This window comes from Salmo trutta, chromosome 39 (genome assembly GCF_901001165.1).
Source record: "Salmo trutta chromosome 39, fSalTru1.1, whole genome shotgun sequence".
Taxonomy (NCBI): domain Eukaryota; kingdom Metazoa; phylum Chordata; class Actinopteri; order Salmoniformes; family Salmonidae; genus Salmo; species Salmo trutta.
The window spans coordinates 16,541,586-16,562,303 of NC_042995.1; the positions used below are offsets into that span (position 1 = coordinate 16,541,586).

General features: G+C 39.9%; 1 protein-coding gene across 2 annotated transcripts in view; it reads right to left on the reverse strand.

The window, feature by feature from the left end:
* Positions 1–1,999: 1,999 nt before the first annotated feature.
* The window catches only part of LOC115179600 (inactive dipeptidyl peptidase 10), a 51,650-nt gene continuing 32,931 nt past the window's right edge, over positions 2,000–20,718 (reverse strand). For both annotated transcript variants that reach the window (XM_029741211.1, XM_029741213.1), the window contains exons 4-26: positions 19,763–19,857; positions 16,298–16,372; positions 14,453–14,505; positions 14,183–14,264; positions 13,271–13,391; positions 12,388–12,542; positions 10,712–10,809; positions 10,046–10,169; positions 9,891–9,929; positions 9,585–9,692; positions 9,356–9,447; positions 9,115–9,162; positions 8,777–8,898; positions 8,406–8,453; positions 7,803–7,901; positions 7,567–7,636; positions 7,100–7,294; positions 6,613–6,667; positions 6,429–6,525; positions 6,084–6,142; positions 2,986–3,082; positions 2,787–2,860; positions 2,000–2,404 (exon numbers count right to left, since the gene is read on the reverse strand). In XM_029741211.1, coding sequence (XP_029597071.1) covers positions 2,264–2,404; positions 2,787–2,860; positions 2,986–3,082; positions 6,084–6,142; positions 6,429–6,525; positions 6,613–6,667; positions 7,100–7,294; positions 7,567–7,636; positions 7,803–7,901; positions 8,406–8,453; positions 8,777–8,898; positions 9,115–9,162; positions 9,356–9,447; positions 9,585–9,692; positions 9,891–9,929; positions 10,046–10,169; positions 10,712–10,809; positions 12,388–12,542; positions 13,271–13,391; positions 14,183–14,264; positions 14,453–14,505; positions 16,298–16,372; positions 19,763–19,857 — 2,147 coding nt within the window. In that variant the 3' untranslated portion in view covers positions 2,000–2,263. The remainder of the gene's footprint in view (positions 2,405–2,786; positions 2,861–2,985; positions 3,083–6,083; positions 6,143–6,428; positions 6,526–6,612; positions 6,668–7,099; positions 7,295–7,566; positions 7,637–7,802; positions 7,902–8,405; positions 8,454–8,776; positions 8,899–9,114; positions 9,163–9,355; positions 9,448–9,584; positions 9,693–9,890; positions 9,930–10,045; positions 10,170–10,711; positions 10,810–12,387; positions 12,543–13,270; positions 13,392–14,182; positions 14,265–14,452; positions 14,506–16,297; positions 16,373–19,762; positions 19,858–20,718) is intronic.

Consider the following 20,718-nt stretch of genomic DNA (forward strand, 5'->3'; position numbering starts at 1 on the left):
ATAATACTTGGTGTTATATCGTATGTAACATCACCTAATATGTGCGCATGTCAGTAACTGAAAGTAAAATGTAAGCATTATTAGAACACAGATAGGAATGGGATAAGACAGACGGAAAGCGGTAGAGTTGTGTTGACGCTTATTACAATTGGAATAATGTGGATAAACGTGGGCTTCAACAAAAGTATGCTTTCACAGTATAACGATACGGCTGATGGTAAAAGCTGTGAAGGGAGAAACCAGCGTATCACTGAGTGGAATTTTAAAAAAATGTAAAAAATAACATTTAACCCTCAGATTTTGTCCAACCACTGTTTTCTTCTACAAATAGAAAGCCTCCATGATCTGTAGTCCTGTATTTTGCAAGCACGCGCGCACACACAAACCAAACACACACACATCACATTACCCCACATCAGCTACAGTTGAAGTTGGAAGTTTACATACACCTCAGCCAAATACATTTAAACTCAGTTTTTCACAATTTCTGACATTTAATCCTAGTAAAAAAATCCCTGTATTCGGTCAGTTAGGATCACCACTTTATTTTAAGAATGTGAAATGTCAGAATAATAGTAGAGAGAATGATTTATTTCAGCTTTTATTTCTTTCATCACATTCCCAGTGGGTCAGAAGTTTACATACACTCAATTAGTATTTGGTAGCATTGCCTTTAAATTGTTTAACTTGGGACAAACATTTCGGGAAGCCTTCCACAAGCTTCCCACAATAAGTTGGGTGAATTTTGGCCCATTCCTCATGACAGAGCTGGTGTAACTGAGTCAGGTTTGTAGGCCTTCTTGTTAGCATACACTTTTTCAGTTCTGCCCACAAATGTTCTATAGGATTGAGGTCGGGGCTTTGTGATGGCCACTCCAATACCTTGACTTTGTTGTCCTTAAGCCATTTTGCCACAACTTTGGAAGTATGCTTGGGGTCATTGTCCATTTGGAAGACCCATTTGCGACCAAGCTTTAAGTTCCTGACTGATGTCTTGAGATGTTGCTTCAAAATATCCACATAATTTTCCTGCCTCATGATGCTATCTATTTTGTGAAGTGCACCAGTCCTTCCTGCAGCAAAGCACCCCCACAACATGATGCTGCCACCCCCGTGCTTCACGGTTGGGATGGTGTTCTTCGGTTTGCAAGCCTCCCCCTTTTTCCTCAAACATAATGATGGTCATTATGGCCAAATAGTTCTATTTTTGTTTCATCAGACCAGAGGACATTTCTCCAAAATGTACGATCTTTGTCTCCATGTGCAGTTGCAAACCGTAGTCTGGCTTTTTTATGGCGGTTTTGGAGCAGTGGCTTCTTCCTTGCTGAGAGGCCTTTCAGGTTATGTCGATATAGGACTCATTTTACTGTGGATATAGATACTTTTGTACCTGTTTCCTCCAGCATCTTCACAAGGTCCTTTGCTGTTGTTTTGGGATTGATTTGCACTTTTCGCACCAAAGTACGTTCATCTCTAGGAGACAGAACGCGTCTTCTTCCTGAGTGTTATGACAGCTGCGTGGTCCCATGGTGTTTATTCTTGCGTACTATTGTTTGTACAGATGAATGTGGTACCTTCAGGCATTTGGAAATTGCTCCCAAGGATGAACTAGACTTGTGAAGATCTACAAAAAAAATTCTGAGGTCTTGGCTGATTACTTTTGATTTTTCTATGATGTCAAGCAAAGAGGCACTGAGTTTGAAGGTAGGCCTTGAAATACATCCACAGGTACACCTCCAATTGACTCATATGATGTCAATTAGCTTATCAGAAGCTTCTAAAGCCATGACATCATTTTCTGGAATTTTACAAGCTGTTTAAAGGCGCAGTCAACTTAGTGTATGTAAACTTCTGACCCACTAGATTTGTGATACAGTGAATTATAAGTGAAATAATCTGTCTGTAAACAATTGTTGGAAAAATTACTTGTGTCATGCACAAAGTAGATGTCCTAACCGACTTGCCAAAACTAACGTTTGTTAACAAGAAATTTGTGTAGTGGTTGAAAAATGAGTTTTAATGACTCCAACATAAGTGTATGTAAACTTCCAACTTCAACTGTATGTCTTGCCTACATTGGACACCTAATCAACAGCAAACATCCCTCGCAAGGGCAGAGCAGTCATTGTACTGCTTCAACATAGCGATCCTAGATCCACACACGGCCCATCTGCATGTTCTCCTGTCAGTCACCATCTAAACCTAACCCTGTCAGTCATCATCTAACCCTAAACCTGTCAGTCACCATCTAACCCCAACCCTGTCAGTCATCATCCTCTTTGCCTATCTCCTCAGGTAGCGGTGTGCTGAAGTCCTGAAAACATGTTCTGAAGTAGCCAACCAGGGACTCAGACAGGTGCTTCTGGCTCTGCAGGGACAGGAAGTGGCCCTCGTCTGGGTAGAGCTATCTCAAACAAAGGTCAAAGGTCAAACACAAGGTCAGTCAGGATAGTACTGTCCAGCATTGGGACTGTCATTCCTGTAGTGAACTGTGGTTACTCCTCTATCAGTTAGAAGGAACAAGAAAGTAACTCAATGTTTTTCCTGAGAGGTGTGTGTGTGTGTGTGTGTGTGTGTGTGTGTGTGTGTGTGTGTGTGTGTGTGTGTGTGTGTGTGTGTGTGTGTGTGAGTGAGCGCGCATGTGTGTGTGTGCGCGCATGTGTGTACGTGCAAGTGTGGTGGGTGAGTGCAAATATATCAGCTTGCAATCAAAATCACTTCAATAATCACATTATGTAATCACTCATTCAACATTTTCATTCAAATTTGTTGATCACGGCTCGTACCTGCATTGTGTAGTTCGCTCCAATTTTGATCAAGTGCTTAATCAACTCTGCTGAATGTTGGAAATGAACATTTGCTGAGAAAAGAACAAAAAATCACCAATTGATTTAGCAAATTGACTTTGAATACAACACCAATCACTGATTCTGACGGATTTAGGATTGTCTATTTTCTATTTCTGTTGGACAAAAGGGTAATTACCGTCAGCGGTTCCATGAATCAACAGAAAATCCGGTCCTTGCGGTCCTTTCATCATGTTTCCTTGCAACCCTTTCATATTTGGAAGCACTCTAGAAACCTGAAAGAATAGATATGGGAGACAGTGTAACCTCAGGTTTTCAATTTTTTTTAACCTTTATTTTGACAGTGAGTCATGCTGAGACCAAGGTCTTTCTCACAGATGAGCCCTGTATACACATCAATATACACATCAATATTCACATCAATATACACTACCGGTCAAACGTTTTAGACCACATACTCATTAACAGGTTTTTCTTTAGTTTTACAATTTTCTACATTGTACAATAATAGTGAAGACATCAAAACTATGAAATAACACATATGGAATCATGGAGTAACCAAAAAAGTGTTAAACAAATCAAAATATATGTTATATTTGAGATTCTTAAATAGCCACCCTTTGCCTTGATGACAGCTTTGCACATTCTTGACATTCTCTCAACCAGCTTCATGAGGTAGTCACCTGGAGTGTTGTGTTGAGACAAGGTAGGGTTGGTATACAGAAGATAGCCCTATTTGGTAAAAGACCAAGTCCATATTATGGCAAAAAAAGCTCAAATAAGCAAAGAGAAATGACAGTCCATCATTAAGACATGAAGGTCAGTCAATACGAAACATTTCAAGAACTTTGAAAGCGTATTCAAGTGCAGTCGCAAAAACCATCAAGCTCTATGATGAAACTGGATCTCATGAGGACCGCCACAGGAATGGAAGACCCAGAGTTACCTCTGCTTCAGAGGATGAGTTCATTAGAGTTACCAGCCTCAGAAATTGCAGCCCAAATAAATGCTTCACGGAGTTCAAGTAACAGACACATGTCAACATCAAATGTTCGGTATGGGGGTGCTTTGCTGGTGACACTGTCTGTGATTTATTTGGAATTTCATGGCACACTTAACCAGCATGGCTACCACAGCATTCTGCAGTGATATGCCATCCCATCTGGTTTGTGCTTAGTGGGACTATCATTTGTTTTTGAACAGGACAATAACACAACACACTTCCAAGCTGTGCAAGGGCTATTTGACCAAGAAGGAGAGTGATGGAGTCCTGCATCAGATGACCTGTCCTCCACAATCCCCCGACCTCAACCAAATTGAGATGGTTTGGGATGAGTTGGACCGCAGAGTTAAGGAAAAGCAGCCAACAAGTGCTCAGCATATGTGGGAACTCCTTCAAGACTGTTGGAAAAGCATTCCAGGTGAAGCTGGTTGAGAGAATGCCAAGAGTGTGTAAAGCTGTCATCAAGGCAAAGAGTGGCTATTTGAAGAATCTCAAATATAAAATATATTTTGATTTGTTTAACACTTTTTTGGTTACTACATGATTCTATATGTGTTATTTCATAGTTTTGATGTCTTCACTATTATTCTACAACGTAGAAAATAGTAAAAATAAAGAAAACCCTTGAATGAGTAGGTGCTCTAAAACGTTTGACCTGTAGTGTACACTATACACATCAATATTCACATCAATATACACTATACACATCAATATATACTATACATATCAATATATATATCAATATACACCAATTTTCACGTCAATACACGAAAAGCAAAACAAAACCTCAGGTTTGAACAGAAAACAATATCTGAGGGAAAACCAACCACAGCACTGAATAAATAGTTGTGAAAAGATCACGTTAAACAACTAGCCTTGTTAAATCAGACTGCTCACTTATTCCTTCACTTCACAAACAATGCTGAGCACAATGTTCAGTCTGGTTGAGCCAGGCTACAATACAGGACTGGATCAAACCTGTCTAACACCCCAGGGGATCCAGTGTGTTGTTTCATTATAGGTTTTGGCCTTTCTAGGGAGTTTTTCCTAGCCACCGTGCTTCTACACCTGCATTGCTTGCTGTTTGGGGTTTTAGGCTGGGTTTCTGTACAGCACTTTGAGATATCAGCTGATGTAAGAAGGGCTTTATAAATACATTTGATTTGATTTGATTCATTATAAATCTTCTTCGGGATCGGTGTCCCTTCCACAGGACGGTTGAGCTAACATAGGCTAATTAGCATGAGGTTGTAAATAACAAGAACATTTCCCAGGACATAGACATATTTGATGTTGGCAGAAAGCTTAAATTCTTGTTAATCTAACTTCACTGTCCAAATTTCAGTAGCTATCACAGTGAAATAATGCCATGCTATTGTTTGAGGAGAGTGCACAATTTTGAACATGAAAAGTTATTAATTAACAAATTTGGCGCATTTGGGCAGTCTTGATACAAGATATTGAACCGAAATGCAATGGTTCATTGGATCAGTCTAACACTTTGCACATACACTGATGCCATATAGTGGCCAAAATCTAAATTGCACCTGGGCTGGAATAATACATTATGGCCTTTCTCTTGCATTTCAAAGATGATGGTACAAAAAAAATACAAAAGAACGGTTGTTTTTTTCTTTGTATTATCTTTTACCAGATCTATTGTGTTATATTCTACTACATTCCTTTCACATTTCCATAATCTTCAAAGTGTTTCCTTTCAAATGGTGCCAAGAATATGCATATCCTTGCTTCAGGGCCTGAGCTACAGGCAGTTAGATTTGGGTATGTCATTTTAGACAAAAACATTTAAAAAGGGGCTAATCCTTAACAGAACGTGCATTTTTCCATCTACCTCTAAGGACTGTATGAGTGATGCCCTGCTGTTTATTTATGATCAATTTGACCTACTTCTCTGGACTAGCATCATTTACATTTTAAATGGCTGGAACTGTGTGGCCCACATATCAACAACCCACTTCCAGGGGAACATTTTCACTGATAACAGTAATCTCACACAGGAAGTTGTACAGCTTCACTAGTTATTATTCTGACTGATGAACAATACCTGGCCCATGAACATACTCACACACATAAATTTGCGCACGTACACACACATAAATACGAACACCCAACACACACACACACACACGCACACACACACACGCTTCAGTGTGACAGTTCCCGCTGTTCTCCAATCTGCTGTGATAAACTGTAGAACAACAAATAGAAAACCATTAATAACAACAACAGATGGACTGTGATAAACAACTTACTTGATATCTGTTGTCGTTCTTTGACGTCAGGCCAAAGTATCGCTCTGAAAATGCTGAAGCTTCATGTAGAGAGAGTACGCAACATTTCAAAAAAGTATTCAGTTCTTTCATCTCTAATTTCATTGATAATCAAATGTGTACAATATTTAATGTCATTTGTTGTGGGAAATGTACACACACAAAACACACAGCACCGATTTCCCAATCCTAGATCGAGCCTAAACCTAGACTGAAAAGCTATTTCAATGGAGATGGTCCATTCAGCTTGCTTTTCAATTCAGGAGTAGGTTAAATCTCTGTCAAGGAAACTGACCTAAAGGGTAAGATCATGGAGACATTACCCACCGTAAAGTTTCCAGTCAATCACTGGGGAATTAGCAGCTGCACACTTAATCAGTGCAGTGGACCTCAGAAGCATCAAGGTGAGGTAAGCACCGTATCCCTGGAAAGAAAAGGACACCTTCACTTGTTGAACACACCCGTGAGTGTGAAGCATGGTGATCAACTGAAAGACATCAGTTAAACTTGCCTTTCCGTAGATTCCGATCCGCGCGCGGTCAATGTATGGGAGTGTCATCAAGTATCTGTAATGAGTAAATAAAAACAACCCAAAGCAGAATGACTAATTATTTTTACAGACATTTCATGAGGGCTTTAACACAGATGACTGACAGGGAAGTTAGAGTGCACAACCATGCCATACATTTTCAATGGATTTCAATGGAAAGGGGAGTATATTGTATCATATCACATCCTGTCTTATCTTATGGTATTGTCTTATATCATATTGTATGGCATCGCACCGCACTGTATATCGCATTACATCTTATATATTGCATATCGTATCATCTAACAGTGTATATCGCATCGTATTGTATTCTATATTACATATATACATATTCTATCCATATACTGTCCATAATGTCTGTACATCCCATCATATGTAAATAAACAAATATATATAGATATGATATAATGTTATATATATCATCACATGCTGGTCGGAGGTTACATACTCCAGTGCAGCTATCTGGTCCTGAACATCCACAGTACCCAGGCGCTGATGGACCTGCTGCAGGACTCTCAGGCCCCGGAAGCCTGTCCCCCTGCCGTCCAGCCTGGCCACGATCACCTCATCACAACTTACCAGCACCGAGTCCCAACCCAGCTCATACTCATCCCTCACCGACTGACTGCCAGGCCCACCATCACTAAGAGAGGGGCGGAAGGGGGAGGGAGAGTGAGAAAGAGGGTGGTTAATTCAAGCTTCTCAAACAAGTTAACTCATTTAAAGTTCCATATTATGTGAAAACATCTTCCCTTAATTAAAGAAAGCATAATCTCACATCATGGACTTGGAGTTAGAAAATCACTGTGTTTGTTCTCAAGGTAACGTATTCAGTTCTAAATGTATTTCTGAATGAAAATGTACTTAAGTCTGTGTTACTATGTTAGAACGCTAGGAAAGAGGAGCGATGCTTACACAATCAAAAGAAGGCCATAGAGAAGAGATTCAGAAAAGTCAAGTGGATAGGTGAGTTTCAAAGGCAGCTCTGTGAGAAGAAAATACTGAATTACAGTAGTTATTAAAATAAACAATATACTGTAGAGAGAGAGAGAGAGAGAGAAAAAAAGTGACCGACAGACTATAGAGCAGAGAGAGAGAGAGAGAGAGACAGAGAAAGAAAGAAATATACACCGAGAGAAATGGTTAGTTACCAAAGTCTTCACTTGGAATAACAGTGACATCTGACTTAGAGATCTTTTTGATTTCCAAGGCAGCTCTCAGAGGCATGTTGTTGTCCAATATAAAGTAAGCTGTGAGGATAAAGTGTGAAAGTAACCATTGACATACTGTGGGTAAAGAGACACGAGGATGCCGATTATATGGGGTATTAAAAAAAATCTATCAACATATTGTTTCACGAAGCACATTAATTTGAGTTTCACATTTTTCTAATACAGTTGGCTGACTTCACATAGGCCACTGCGTCTAAACCACATGTCATGTGATCCTTCGTTTTAAACTGTCCCCAATCACATCATTTCAGTACAATTATGCCTCATATTCAGTGTCATTGAAATGCATCCAGGCATATAAAAGACAAATAAATTCAATTTGCCTTAAAAAAACACTTCCCAGATGCTCATTTAAACCTTGGCAGAACATTTCATTTGGACAGATGTTGAAAATGTATTTCACACGATGTGAAACACAGCCAACAATCTCGTGGCCAAATATGAAATAGGAACCATTAAAACAGACTGGAAATAGTACAGTACAGGAGAGGAGAGTTCATAGCAATACTTAGTATTACTCACTGTTTACATCATTAAAACTCTGTAGCATCACAGATGGAGCACCGGGACCTGTGGAACAGAAGATACTCTAGTAATACTACATGGCATCGTTTTGAGACTGAACAAGCGTTCAGTATGATATTCTAACATGGTTTTATAGTAGTAATGTAGCTACCCTAGCCTATGTAAGCCCAGCGACGTCACCCGTGGGATATACTTATTAAAGCAGTGGTTAGGAGACCCAGGCGCCATCGGCTACTGTATCATAAAATACATAACGGCATAATTACTCCCTAACCATATCTCATACATTACCCAGAATAGGTTGGGTTTTACTACATAAAGCTGTATTTGGCTGAATGATTTCCGGAACGAAAAAACACAGACCTTACCTTTACACTGTAGAATAACATGCTGTTTATTCGGGCTGATGTCTGCATCAAAGAACGTGCATGCTTCCTGGTTCATCTCACAGGTCAAACATCGTTGAGAGAACAGACCAATAGTAGATGCACTGAAAGAGGGATTTTTTGTTGTTGTTGCACTTCTTCACATTCTTGAGATAATTGCATTTCAACAATGTATTATATCTATGCAATACGGATGGGTAAGATAAACTGTAGCTGAATAGGGCTAACAGCTACTAGAATGAAGCTGAAATGTCTGGTGTTATTAAGAATACAGGATGCGCATTTCTTCATGGGGAAAACGTTTTAGAATCATTTCTCACCTGTACACGTGTCTCTTTTGTGGGGAGTCTTGAGTACTGATAAAATATCTATATAGGTGAAAGCAGAATAACTTTAACTAGAGCAAGTACAAGAAGCTATAGACACAAATAGAATAGCTTCAACAGAAGAGATGTTTGAAAAGAAAAAAAAGGACAACACTTGTTGAAGCTCATATCTGTAAGACGAAATATGATATTCAATTATTCTCATAACTGATCTGAAACGATCTGACAGACTTACATGGTTTGCTCCCCCTCATCATAAGCTAATATCTTGGTCACCTCCCAGTTGCCTGACGTCAAGTGACGGACATCATTTTGATCACTTCTGAACTGAGAAAAGACAAATTGTGATTTTTTTCGATAAAAACAAGTTTAAAAAAAAAAAAAGACAACGTGAGCACTGAAAAAGCCAGAGAATGACAAGATGACCAACGTGTATTTCAGAACTGGAGTATGACAGCACCCACCGATTTGGTGAACATGGCAATATGATGGAAGTCTCCTTGTCCCCCCTGCTTCACCGGTATGGTCAGGAAAAACCTGCTCCCGTCCTTTGAAAACACTGGCTCCTGGTTCTGAGGACATTGGATTTTAAGGGACAGTCAAAGTGCATCAATTTCCTCTTTACTATTAGCATATAGATACAATACTCACTGTTTTAAAATTGCAGCACAATTTGGACCACATCAAGCCCACAGTAGCATTCAAATAAAATGTTACTAGATGGAAATATGAATTTGCTAATATTATAGAACATTTACATTTCAGCTTACCTGTCTGGTGAGCCAGAGATCTGAAGCTTCCTCATGTTTCTGAAATTCAAATGAAGGAACATGTCTTAGATCCAACATGGAGTACGACACAGACGACGCCAATAAAACCCTTTTCTAGGGAGGACCACTTTAGCGTAGATGAAGGAAAAACCCACCTGTACACAGGATCCGATGGTGGCGTCGCACACAGTGAGGAAGGACACGTTCTGGGGCCGGTTGAGCCATCGAACCGCTGCATGGGTGTTGCTGATCCACTTCACCATGCTCACATAGTGTTCTCTGGGTCAACGTCAGACAAACATTCAGACGTATAGCAACTACTTCTCTGGGCCATTTGAATCATATTTCTGAATGATGGTTGTATACTTGTGAATGGCACTTGATCAAACATGCACTGTAACAATCAGGGGCGGACTGGCCTTCTGGCATTTCAGGCAAATGCCAGACGGGCTGGTTCATTTTTAGTCTATGGGCCTCTTTAGCTTGGATTTTTCACGCAAAATGATCACTTTCTGGCTAATAATGGGAGCCTCGATGGGAAAAATGGGCCAATGTGGGGGCCTTGAGGAATATAATGGACGGTGTGGGGGTTTCAAGGAAAAAATTAGCCGGTGTTTTATGAAATGACAATACCAATTTCTGGTCCAGTCTGCCCCTGGAAACAATTAAACATGCAGCCATACAGATTCAATTGTCGTATACTGGTTATAACGGTTAGTAAAGAAATAACACGCAAAGAATAACCTGACACGCCTGGTGGCACCACAACAATTACAAATTAAAAGAACTAAGGGGCTGCCAGAATGATGTGTCTTCCTCACCTTCCTCTCAGGCCATCAGGTGGTACCAGCTCCTGAGTGTGTGTGGGACCGTACAGGTTCACCACCAACAGCCTGACTGTGGGGTTGGGCTGGCCAGCCTGTCAGCAAACAGATCCTCATAAGGTCAATTAGTTAGTATGCCGAGAAAAACAAACACTGTTGCTACACTGCTTTCAAACCAAGGTGCATGAACAGTGGATATTCAGCAACTCATTATAAACTATGCAAACAATCAATGCTTCAAATGACTGCACAGGTTATTATATTCTGAACATCTTTGCTTTGCCTGGACCATTTGGATGTCTGTCCTAGATTAACCTCTTTATTTTGCCTTAACCATTTGGATGTCTGTCCTAGCTTAACATCTTTGTTTTGCCTGGACCATTTGGATGTCTGTCTTAGATTAACATCTTTATTTTGCCTTGACCATTTGGATGTCTGTCCTAGCTTAACATCTTTGTTTTGCCTGGACCATTTGGATGTCTGTCCTAGCTTAACATCTTTGTTTTGCCTGGACCATTTGGATGTCTGTCCTAGCTTAACATCTTTGTTTTGCCTGGACCATTTGGATGTCTGTCCTAGCTTAACATCTTTGTTTTGCCTGGACCATTTGTATGTCTGTCCTAGCTTAACATCTTTGTTTTGCCTGGACCATTTGGATGTCTGTCCTAGCTTAACATCCAACGAGAGATTATCTCAGAGATGACCGAGCAAATCATCTATCTTATCTTTAAATCCCTGGAGGTAATGACTGAACTGGCAGAATATCATTGTGAATTCTTCATACAAGCAGTCTTCTTTGTTCTGGCGGATGTAGATAGAAGTAGGGCTGGCACGGTAAATCTATAATCGTGTAAACAACGATTATCAATGAAGAACGTCATTTTTAAGTCGACAAACTTTACCTAAAAGCAATAAGTAAGAGTAAGCCTGATTCACTAACAACCAATGTAAGGAGAGATGAGAGAAGATAAAAGCTGACTGTGGACTGTAGACAGCTGACTGTAGACTGTAGACAGCCGGGCATTCAAAAAGACCAGTCGTGCAGTCAGGAGCCAAAGGAGAAGATGAGCTTCTAGTTTTTTTGCTATTCGAACGGTTATACTTGTAACTATAACAGTGATCATTGTTGACAAATAACCGTAATCCAAAATTCCATAACCATCACAGCCTTTGTTGGAAGCGCTATTACCTCCTCCCATAAAATCTGAGCAGTGTTCTGATCATTTTGTCTAATCATTTATTCAGTTTCCAATTTCCCTTTTGTTGAGACTCCATAAATACTTGATCTATCAGAATATAAGACCTTTATGTGAGCAGTATTTCTAACCAACTCTATGCACAGGATAATCTAGATAACGGGATAGCTATAGTTGTTGTATCGACATGCCGTACATATAATACAGCGCATCAGTCGATAGCACAGAAACATGACTTCCAAAGCTCAAGTCTAGTATACTGTGTGAATCAACAAAGACAGACAATAGTTATATCATCAGAACTGAAATAACTGTTCCTTCAGCCAACAGTTTTTCTTGTTGTTGCTATGACCAATAGTGTTGTTTTTCCAACAAACAAGTACAATTTCACCAATGGAGGCAAAAATAATGACACAGACAAATACATGCACTTTCTTCAGCAGCATGCTATCCCATTATATTGCGTCTTTCCATTACCTTGGGGTATGGGTACTCCTGTGATCTGGGGTAGGGGCTGCCAGTGAACCGAGGCAGGAACATGTTGGGTACCAGGGTATCGTTGATCATGAGGAAGGCCAGTCTCTCTCCGTCAGGTGACCACCAGTGTACTATGTGTGACTGCAGAATCTCCTCTGAAAACACAAGGACCAAACTGCCATCAATAACACACTGAACTATACTATTGTTTTTTTTCCTTCGGATCGAGTCCGACCTAATGAATATAGGCTTCTTCTGTACACCGGTACTTGAAGTTGCTATATACTGTATAAGAGCAATATGTTATTGTAAGTGAAGTTAAGAGAAAGTTAGAATTTGTGCCTGCATCAATTGGAAATCTGTGATTTACACAATCTTGTTGAAAATATGTCAAAAGGATGACAAATGAAGAATTCTTACAGTTTTTTTTATGGAACTTGTTTTGGGCTGATGTAGATAAAACACAAAATTGGTCTTAGTTAAGTCAGAGCTACAATCCATCATTAAGCTGTAAATAACAAGTGCAAATGATGAATGAAATTGTCCCTGCCATCCCTGAGCATGGAACAATGTGTGGATTATGGCCCATTCATGAGGAGACAACACTGCTGTAGTGAAATAATGACTTTCCTTCATCTATATTTAATTCACTTTGATAAAAATTCTGAGTTAGTTCTCATTTATTCAATTATTCTTCAAAAATGGAACTAATATCATTAGTAGAGTTCATTTTGAATTCTTATTCCATCCGTCCCTGAATGCGACTGAGAGCCGTTCAACTGTGAAAGTGATGAATTCCTTTGTGGCTGAACATTATTTATTTCCAATGCCTGGAATACCTTTCCTGACATTGTGTCCTTGGGTACAAGGCATTCAGACAAACCTTCATACAGCCAGTCAGCAATTCCATTAAATATGACTCCTTCCTCTCCCGACGAAGTAATCCTAAGAGAATTGCTCTGCACATCTGATTGGTAGTAGATGTTGTTTTCAAAGATGTAGATCTGAAATGAGAGTAAAGAGAATTGTAGTTGTGCTTTGCACGGTGGTTATAAAACTATAGCACAGATTCCCATCAGTATCTACAATACAGCACCAGTTCAATGCCAGTGAAATATGGTCGTGATTTTATGACTTATTTCCATTTCTGATCCATATCAGGAATTAAAGTGCACCGTAATAGGTAGTATTGATTAATGACTATATATTGCGAAACTTCAGTATTCTCTTTTTCAATCACTTCCTTTCACATGTTCACTTTTGTTCCCTTTTAACAATCAAGTGTGCTTTGTTAGGCCGCCAGATGTTCGGCAAGACAAAAATCACATGCTGGGTTTTGTTTGTGACCAAACAAACTCTGAACAGAGTAACAGATGCTCAAATGTCTGGTCCGGGAAAAGCGTAGTCTGCATCCCCATCTGTAACAGGACCACCTGCTGTCAAAATGGCTGCCTGATACACAGCAAATGGTGCTTTCTACTCCTTCACATGAAAAACTGTACCACAACTGGGCGTCATAACAAATATAAATACGGCAAATTTGATACCAACCCCTAGTGTGACGACTGGGTTTGAAACCGGGTCTCCCGCATGCCAGAAAAGCACATTCAACACATCTTGATGGAACCCTGTACAAAATCCATCAATAAGGCTCACACCTATCAATTTCTTTTACATGTGTGATGAGGCATCTATGACAGTCTAGGAGCTGTGTCCATAGGTTGATTTCCGATTGGGTGAGCGAGAGAGTGAAAAGAGGTGTATGGCATCACAGAAGAGGAGAGGAGAGACTCACCAGCTGCTGTCCCTTCACACCCCACGCTGCATGCTGGAGCACTGCATTCTGGACCTCCGGAGGATTCAATTCCCACACCTCTCTGAAACACAAGCACGCACACAAAAGTACACAAAGACAGGCAGACAGGCATGAACAAATCCCATCTGTTGTTGAACTAGAGATGTCAAAGATTGGGTATATCATACATAATACAGTATGTTCTTCAGTGTGGGAGTATGCATGTCAATACAAGACATGAAGCATCAACCAGTCCATTCAGTCTCTTACCTTGTGTGGATGTTGTAAACAATGTATGATGCAGTATAGGAATGTCTATACACCTGAAATTAAAAGTATTGACAATTAATGTTATAATAAATAATAGACAACAATAAAGCATATATGATGCAAATGAATCATGTTAGAAACCACGTGTCGGGATTCCACAATGTAACTGTTTCCAAAAATAATTCAAGACTGTGTTAGCCCGCACAGCTCAGGGAGCCAACGCACATCTTCAGTTGTCAGGCAAGGTTAATCATCACGCAAACCTGGTCGCACACCACCTTCGATACGGCATAACAATAATGCATAACACAACTAAACAACATTTGCATCAGCCCATTCTCTAGGGAATCCCATTCTGGTGCAATGTTTCCGAACCTTGGTTGACAGCGATCCAGCCATTAAACAAAGAGGAAATCAATGAGAGGTGCAATCTGATTTCTGATCAGAGCCTATTTGCAGTTTGATCTCCTTCCCGGTCAGACTATGGGTGAATGTCAATTGCAATTTCCTTGAATCCTCCTTCTCAAAACACATTAAAACAGAAGAGGCTAGGAATCAGGGAATAACAATTGAGACTCAGCCTATGCTTAAGGTCATGGGAAACACGGATTAATTCTGTAGCTCCATTTTTCTTTTGGTTAGCTGAAACATTTGCACTGGGTTCGTGTTTGGTTATTTATGTAATTATTTGTTTGGCTGAAAGGTGATTCATATCTCATACTGCTCTGGTGGAAGACAATTGTATTCAGTTGACTGTTAGTGTACTAATAATGCCCTGTGACGGTGTACTGTATGTGTTTACATGTTTATCTCTCGTAACTGTTATTTAAAAGTGTATTTATTGGTAAATAACAAACAGCAGTCATTTAACCCTTCTGTTGTGTTCCGGTCGAATTGGACCGATTTACAAGTTCTCTCTGAAAAATGTAGTTCGTTTAATCTGATTGTCATAAGGTTCCATGACTTTGTCCACACAGGGCATCTGAGCACACAAAATACATTTTGATGATTTCCATTACATTTTGGGTGTTTTATTTAACTTTTGTACACCTGTGGTGTTCCCAGTCAATAATGACCGGTCATTAGAAATGAATGGGTGAGACTACAATTAGTGTATAAAATTGAGTTCCGGCACATGCCCATTCATCAGGTGGACACACTTCCTTTTCCAGACCCCCACATGCATGTGTGTTTGAACACACACACACACACACACACCTCACTCCCCTTCTTGGCTTCCATGGCAACCCCCGTGGGAACCTTTCCCTAATAGAATCTTTCCCCCACGGGAACCACACCTGTTGGTATTCTCACAAACAATCGCAACATTGTTTCAATAATATATAGAACTTTTCTCGCAGCTCTGGTATATAAAGCTTATTTGAGGCCTTGCTCACAATTCATTCTCTGGCAGCACAATGACCAAACGATATACTGTATGTGAGGCTCTTGATCATATCTTTGATCATGACACTGGTGAGGAGGAGAGAGGCCAGGAAACTGACAGTCAAGTAGTCTGTGATAAATAGCACAATGTGTTTCATCTGAGTATTTGTTATAGTCAAAATAATCCATACATTATGCTTTTTTTAAACTCAAAAACAAGTTGTATGAGCTCAGGTCAATGAAGCCTACAGGTCATAAATAGCAAATAGAAGTTCAAAACTTGTAATGTTCACAAGAACTTAAGTTGATAAAAAGATCTAACACAACATTAGGTGATAATATATGTATATTATGGATTTATAATCAGCTATAATGGGGCGGTCATTTTGGACTGTGAACACAGAATTAATTAACATGAAATGAACACAACAGGAGGGTTAACGACTATTCATATCCTACCTGTTTCACTTCGTAAGCAAATAGCACATATTTCATGTCTGGAGAGAGAGAATATTTGGCAACTTTGAAAGACACCTAGGACAAGGGAAAGACAGAAGTCACAAATAAAACATCTAAAGGTTAATACATATTGTACATAGATCTAGGAAGTATCTTGTACATAGATCTAGGAAGCATATTGTACATAGATCTAGGAAGTATCTTGTGCACACAGTACATTTGGAAAGTATTCAGACCCCTTGACTTTTTCCACATTTTGTTACGTTACAGCCTTTGTCCGGTTGTCGTCGGTGAAGGAGGACCAAAACGCAGCAGGTATGTGTATGCTCATCTTGATGATTATTTATTTTCTAAATGAAGACCAAAATAACAAAACACAAGAACTAACGAACGAACAACAACAAACAGTCTGGCAAAGCCTAAGGCTCAACACAGAACAATCACCCACAAATCCCAAACACAAACACACCCTACTATATGGGACTCTCAATCAAAGGCAGATAGACAACACCTGCCTTCAACTGAGAGTCCCAACCCCAATTAACCAAACATAGACATACACTCGCTAGACTCCACATAGAAATACCTAAACATAAGCCAAAACCCGGAATTACTAAATCAAACACCCTTTTAACAAAACACACCACCCTGAACCACATAAAACAAATACCCTCTGCCACGTCCTGACCAAACTACAAAACAATTAACCTTATACTGGCCAGGACGTGACAGCCTTACTCTAAAATGCTTAAAAAAAATGTTTTTTCCCTCATTAATCTACACGCAATACCCCATAAGCAAAAACAATTATTTTGTAAAAAAAACAACAACAATTTATGACATTTACATAAGTATTCAGACCCTTTACTGAGTACTTTACTGAAGCACCTTTGGCAGCGATTACAGCCTTGAGTCTTCTTGGGCATGATGCTACAAGCTTGACACACCTGTATTTGGGGAGTTTATTCAATTTTCTCTGCAGATCCTCTCAAGCTCTGTCAGGTTGGATGGGGAGAGTTGCTGCACAGCTATTTTCAGGTCTCTCCAGACATGATCGATCGGGTTCAAGTCCGGGCTCTGGCTGGGCCACTCAAAGACATTTAGAGATTTGTCCCGAAGCCACTCCTGCATTGTCTTGGCTGTGTGCTTAGTATTGTTGTCCTGTTGGAAAGTGAACCTTCACCCCAGTCTGAGGTCCTGAGCGCTATGAAGCAGGTTTTCATCAAGGATCTCTCTGTACTTTGCTTCGTTCATCTTTCCCTTGATCCTGACTAGTCTCCCAGTCTCCTGCTGCTGAAAAACATCCCCACAGCATGATGCTGCCACCACCATGATTCAACGGAGGGATGGTGCCAGTTTTCCTCCAGGCCTGATGCTTGGCATTCAAGCCAAAGAGTTTTCTCTTGGTTTCATCCGACCAGAGAATCTTGTTTCTCATGGTCTGAGAGTCATTTAGGTGTCTTTTGGCAAATTCCAAGCTGGCTGTCCTGTTCCTTATACTGAGGAGTGGCTTTCATCTGGCCACTCTACCATAAAGGCCTGATTGGTGGAGTGCAGAAGAGATGGTTGTCCTTCTGGAAGGTTCTCCCATCTATACAGAGGAACTCTGGAGATCTGTCAGAGTGACCATCGGGTTCTTGGTCACCTCTCTGACCAAGGCCCTTCTCCCCCCGATTGCTTCTCAGTTTGGCCGGGAAGCCAGCTCTAGGAAGAGTCTTGGTGGTTCCAAACTTCTTCCATTTAAGAATGATGAAGCCCACTGTGTTCTTGGGGACCTTCAATGCTGCAGACATTTTTTGGTACACTTCCCCAAATCTGTGCCTCGACACAGTCCTGTCTCAGAGCTCTACGGACAATTCCTTCGACCTCATGGCTTGGTTTTTGCTCTGACATGCACTGGCAACTGTGGGTGCTTATATAGAAAGATGTGTGCCTTTCCAAATTATGTCCAATCAACTAAATGTACCACAGGTGGACTCCAATCAAGTTGTAGAAACATCTCAAGGATGATCAATGGAAACAGGATGCACCTGAGCTAAATTTCGAGTCTCAAAGCAAAGGGTCTGAATACTTATGTTTTTTGCTTTGTCATTATGTGGAATTGTGTGTAGATTTATTGGGAAAAAATATTGAATCAATTTTAGAATAAGGCTATAATGTAACAAAATGTGGGAAAAGGGAAGGGGTCTGAATAATTACCGAATGCACCATAGATCTAAGAAATAATTCAGATGATGGTAAACCAATTCACAGCTTGTATACTGTACTTTGCCCCTTAGGGCCACCGTACTATTACAATCACAGGCATATGACCTTTCTACCCAGAATTGTAGCTAGCATGTCTAAACATTAATCAGGGATTAATGGTGCCCTGCTTTCCGCCAGTTAGATTATTAAATGGCAAAAAGCAAGCCTGCCAATGACAGTCAAAAGCAGCTTAGCCTTATGCAACACATAAAACATGACCTGTCAGATGGGTCTTTTTTTTTTTTTTACGATTATATAATTTTTTTCTCAAACAATAACAACCATACATAAACAAAAGACAATAAATAGACAGACACACATTTCATCAAACATCAATGACATCACCCCTGCTCAGACCTACGTTCCCACCGCAATGTTTTACAACCCCACGTACCCTCATCCTTTATCCCCTGGAACTTTGCAGTTCTTGAAGCAGTCTATGCTAGATTTTTCTCCGTAGCCCAGACCTTTTCAATATTTAAATTGATTTATCACAATGCTACAGGAGGCAAATAATGACAATGTGCTCAGCTTTGATATGTGTATGCAATATGGTACTGTGTTATGAATGCTGATGGGTCAATATGGTACTGTGTTATGAATGCTGATGGGTCAATATGGTACTGTGTTATGAATGGTGATGGGTCAATATGGTACTGTGTTATGAATGCTGATGGGTCAATATGGTACTGTGTAATGAATGTTGATGGGTCAATATGGTACTGTGTTATGAATGTTGATGGGTCAATATAGTACTGTGTTATGAATGCTGATGGGTCAATATGGTACTGTGTTATGAATGTTGATGGGTCAATATGGTACTGTGTTATGAATGCTGATGGATCAATATGGTACTGTGTTATGAATGCTGATGGATCAATATGGTACTGTGTTATGAATGATGATGGGTCAACATGGTACTGTGTTATGAATGTTGATGGGTCAATATGGTACTGTGTTATGAATGCTGATGGATCAATATGGTACTGTGTTATGAATGCTGATGGATCAATATAGTACTGTGTTATGAATGTTGATGGGTCAATCTGGTACTGTGTTATGAATGCTGATGGGTCAATCTGGTACTGTGTTATGAATGCTGATGGGTCAACATGGTACTGTGTTATGAATGTTGATGGATCAATATAGTACTGTGTTATGAATGCTGATCGGTCAATTGAGTTAGAGAGGGGGACCCATAGGTGGCAAGCTACTTACAAACGTGCTATTTCTCAGGATCATTTCTGTTTCGTTTAAAGCAAAGTTGAACTTGATGACGTGGCCGTCTCGGTTCCTGTACAAAACCTCTGAATCTGTAAAATGATGCAAGAAAAATGTTGTAAAATGTTCCTTGATAACCACATTTTAGATAAGATGAAAAAAATAAGCCTACACATTCTGACATTGTATAACCACTTATCATATCCATTTCAGACCTCAAAGAGAGAGAGGGAGAAGGCATTTCACTTTCCAGCAGTTCATTTCTAAGAGTGCCTCTCATCTCTCATCATTTCTATTGAGAAAAACCTTTTTGACCTGCAGTTAACCAGCCAGCCAGCCACATTATTGCAATGGCTTCCTTTTGTTCTGCATTACAAATCTCACTATCTATCTTTAGGAAGATGGCTCCCAATTCACAGTTGTTGGCCTCGGGCAGTTGCTCTGAGTAAAAATGTGATCTTAAATGCAGCTACGTAACTGGTATGCTAAATAATGCAGAACGAGTGTAAAACGGTTGGTCAGCATTATATTATGTTATATATTATAGAACGGAATTCCTCAAATAAATCAAAAATAACAATGGAAAATGTTATACAAATCTGCAAAGCCACCTAGGAATGCCCAAATGTGTGAAATGACTAGGACGTTGCAACTTTAGAACTTTAGCTTACTGCTTGTGAATACACCTTTGTGATTTCACACGAAACATCTTACAAAAACATGCCAAAGCATGAATACTTTTGGAGGAGCAGTTCCTCAGATTGTTCCTAAAAGTTGGAGGATATACATGCCTAAGTGATCCATTGTGAGGTTGATGGAGAGGAGTAGGAAGTTACATGCTTCACTGGTCCAACGTAACTGGAATATTTGAATGACACCTCAACTCGTACTTTTGACATGATAATACAGGTAAACTATGATGATATTCCAGCAACTGTGGTGGATGTGTAACC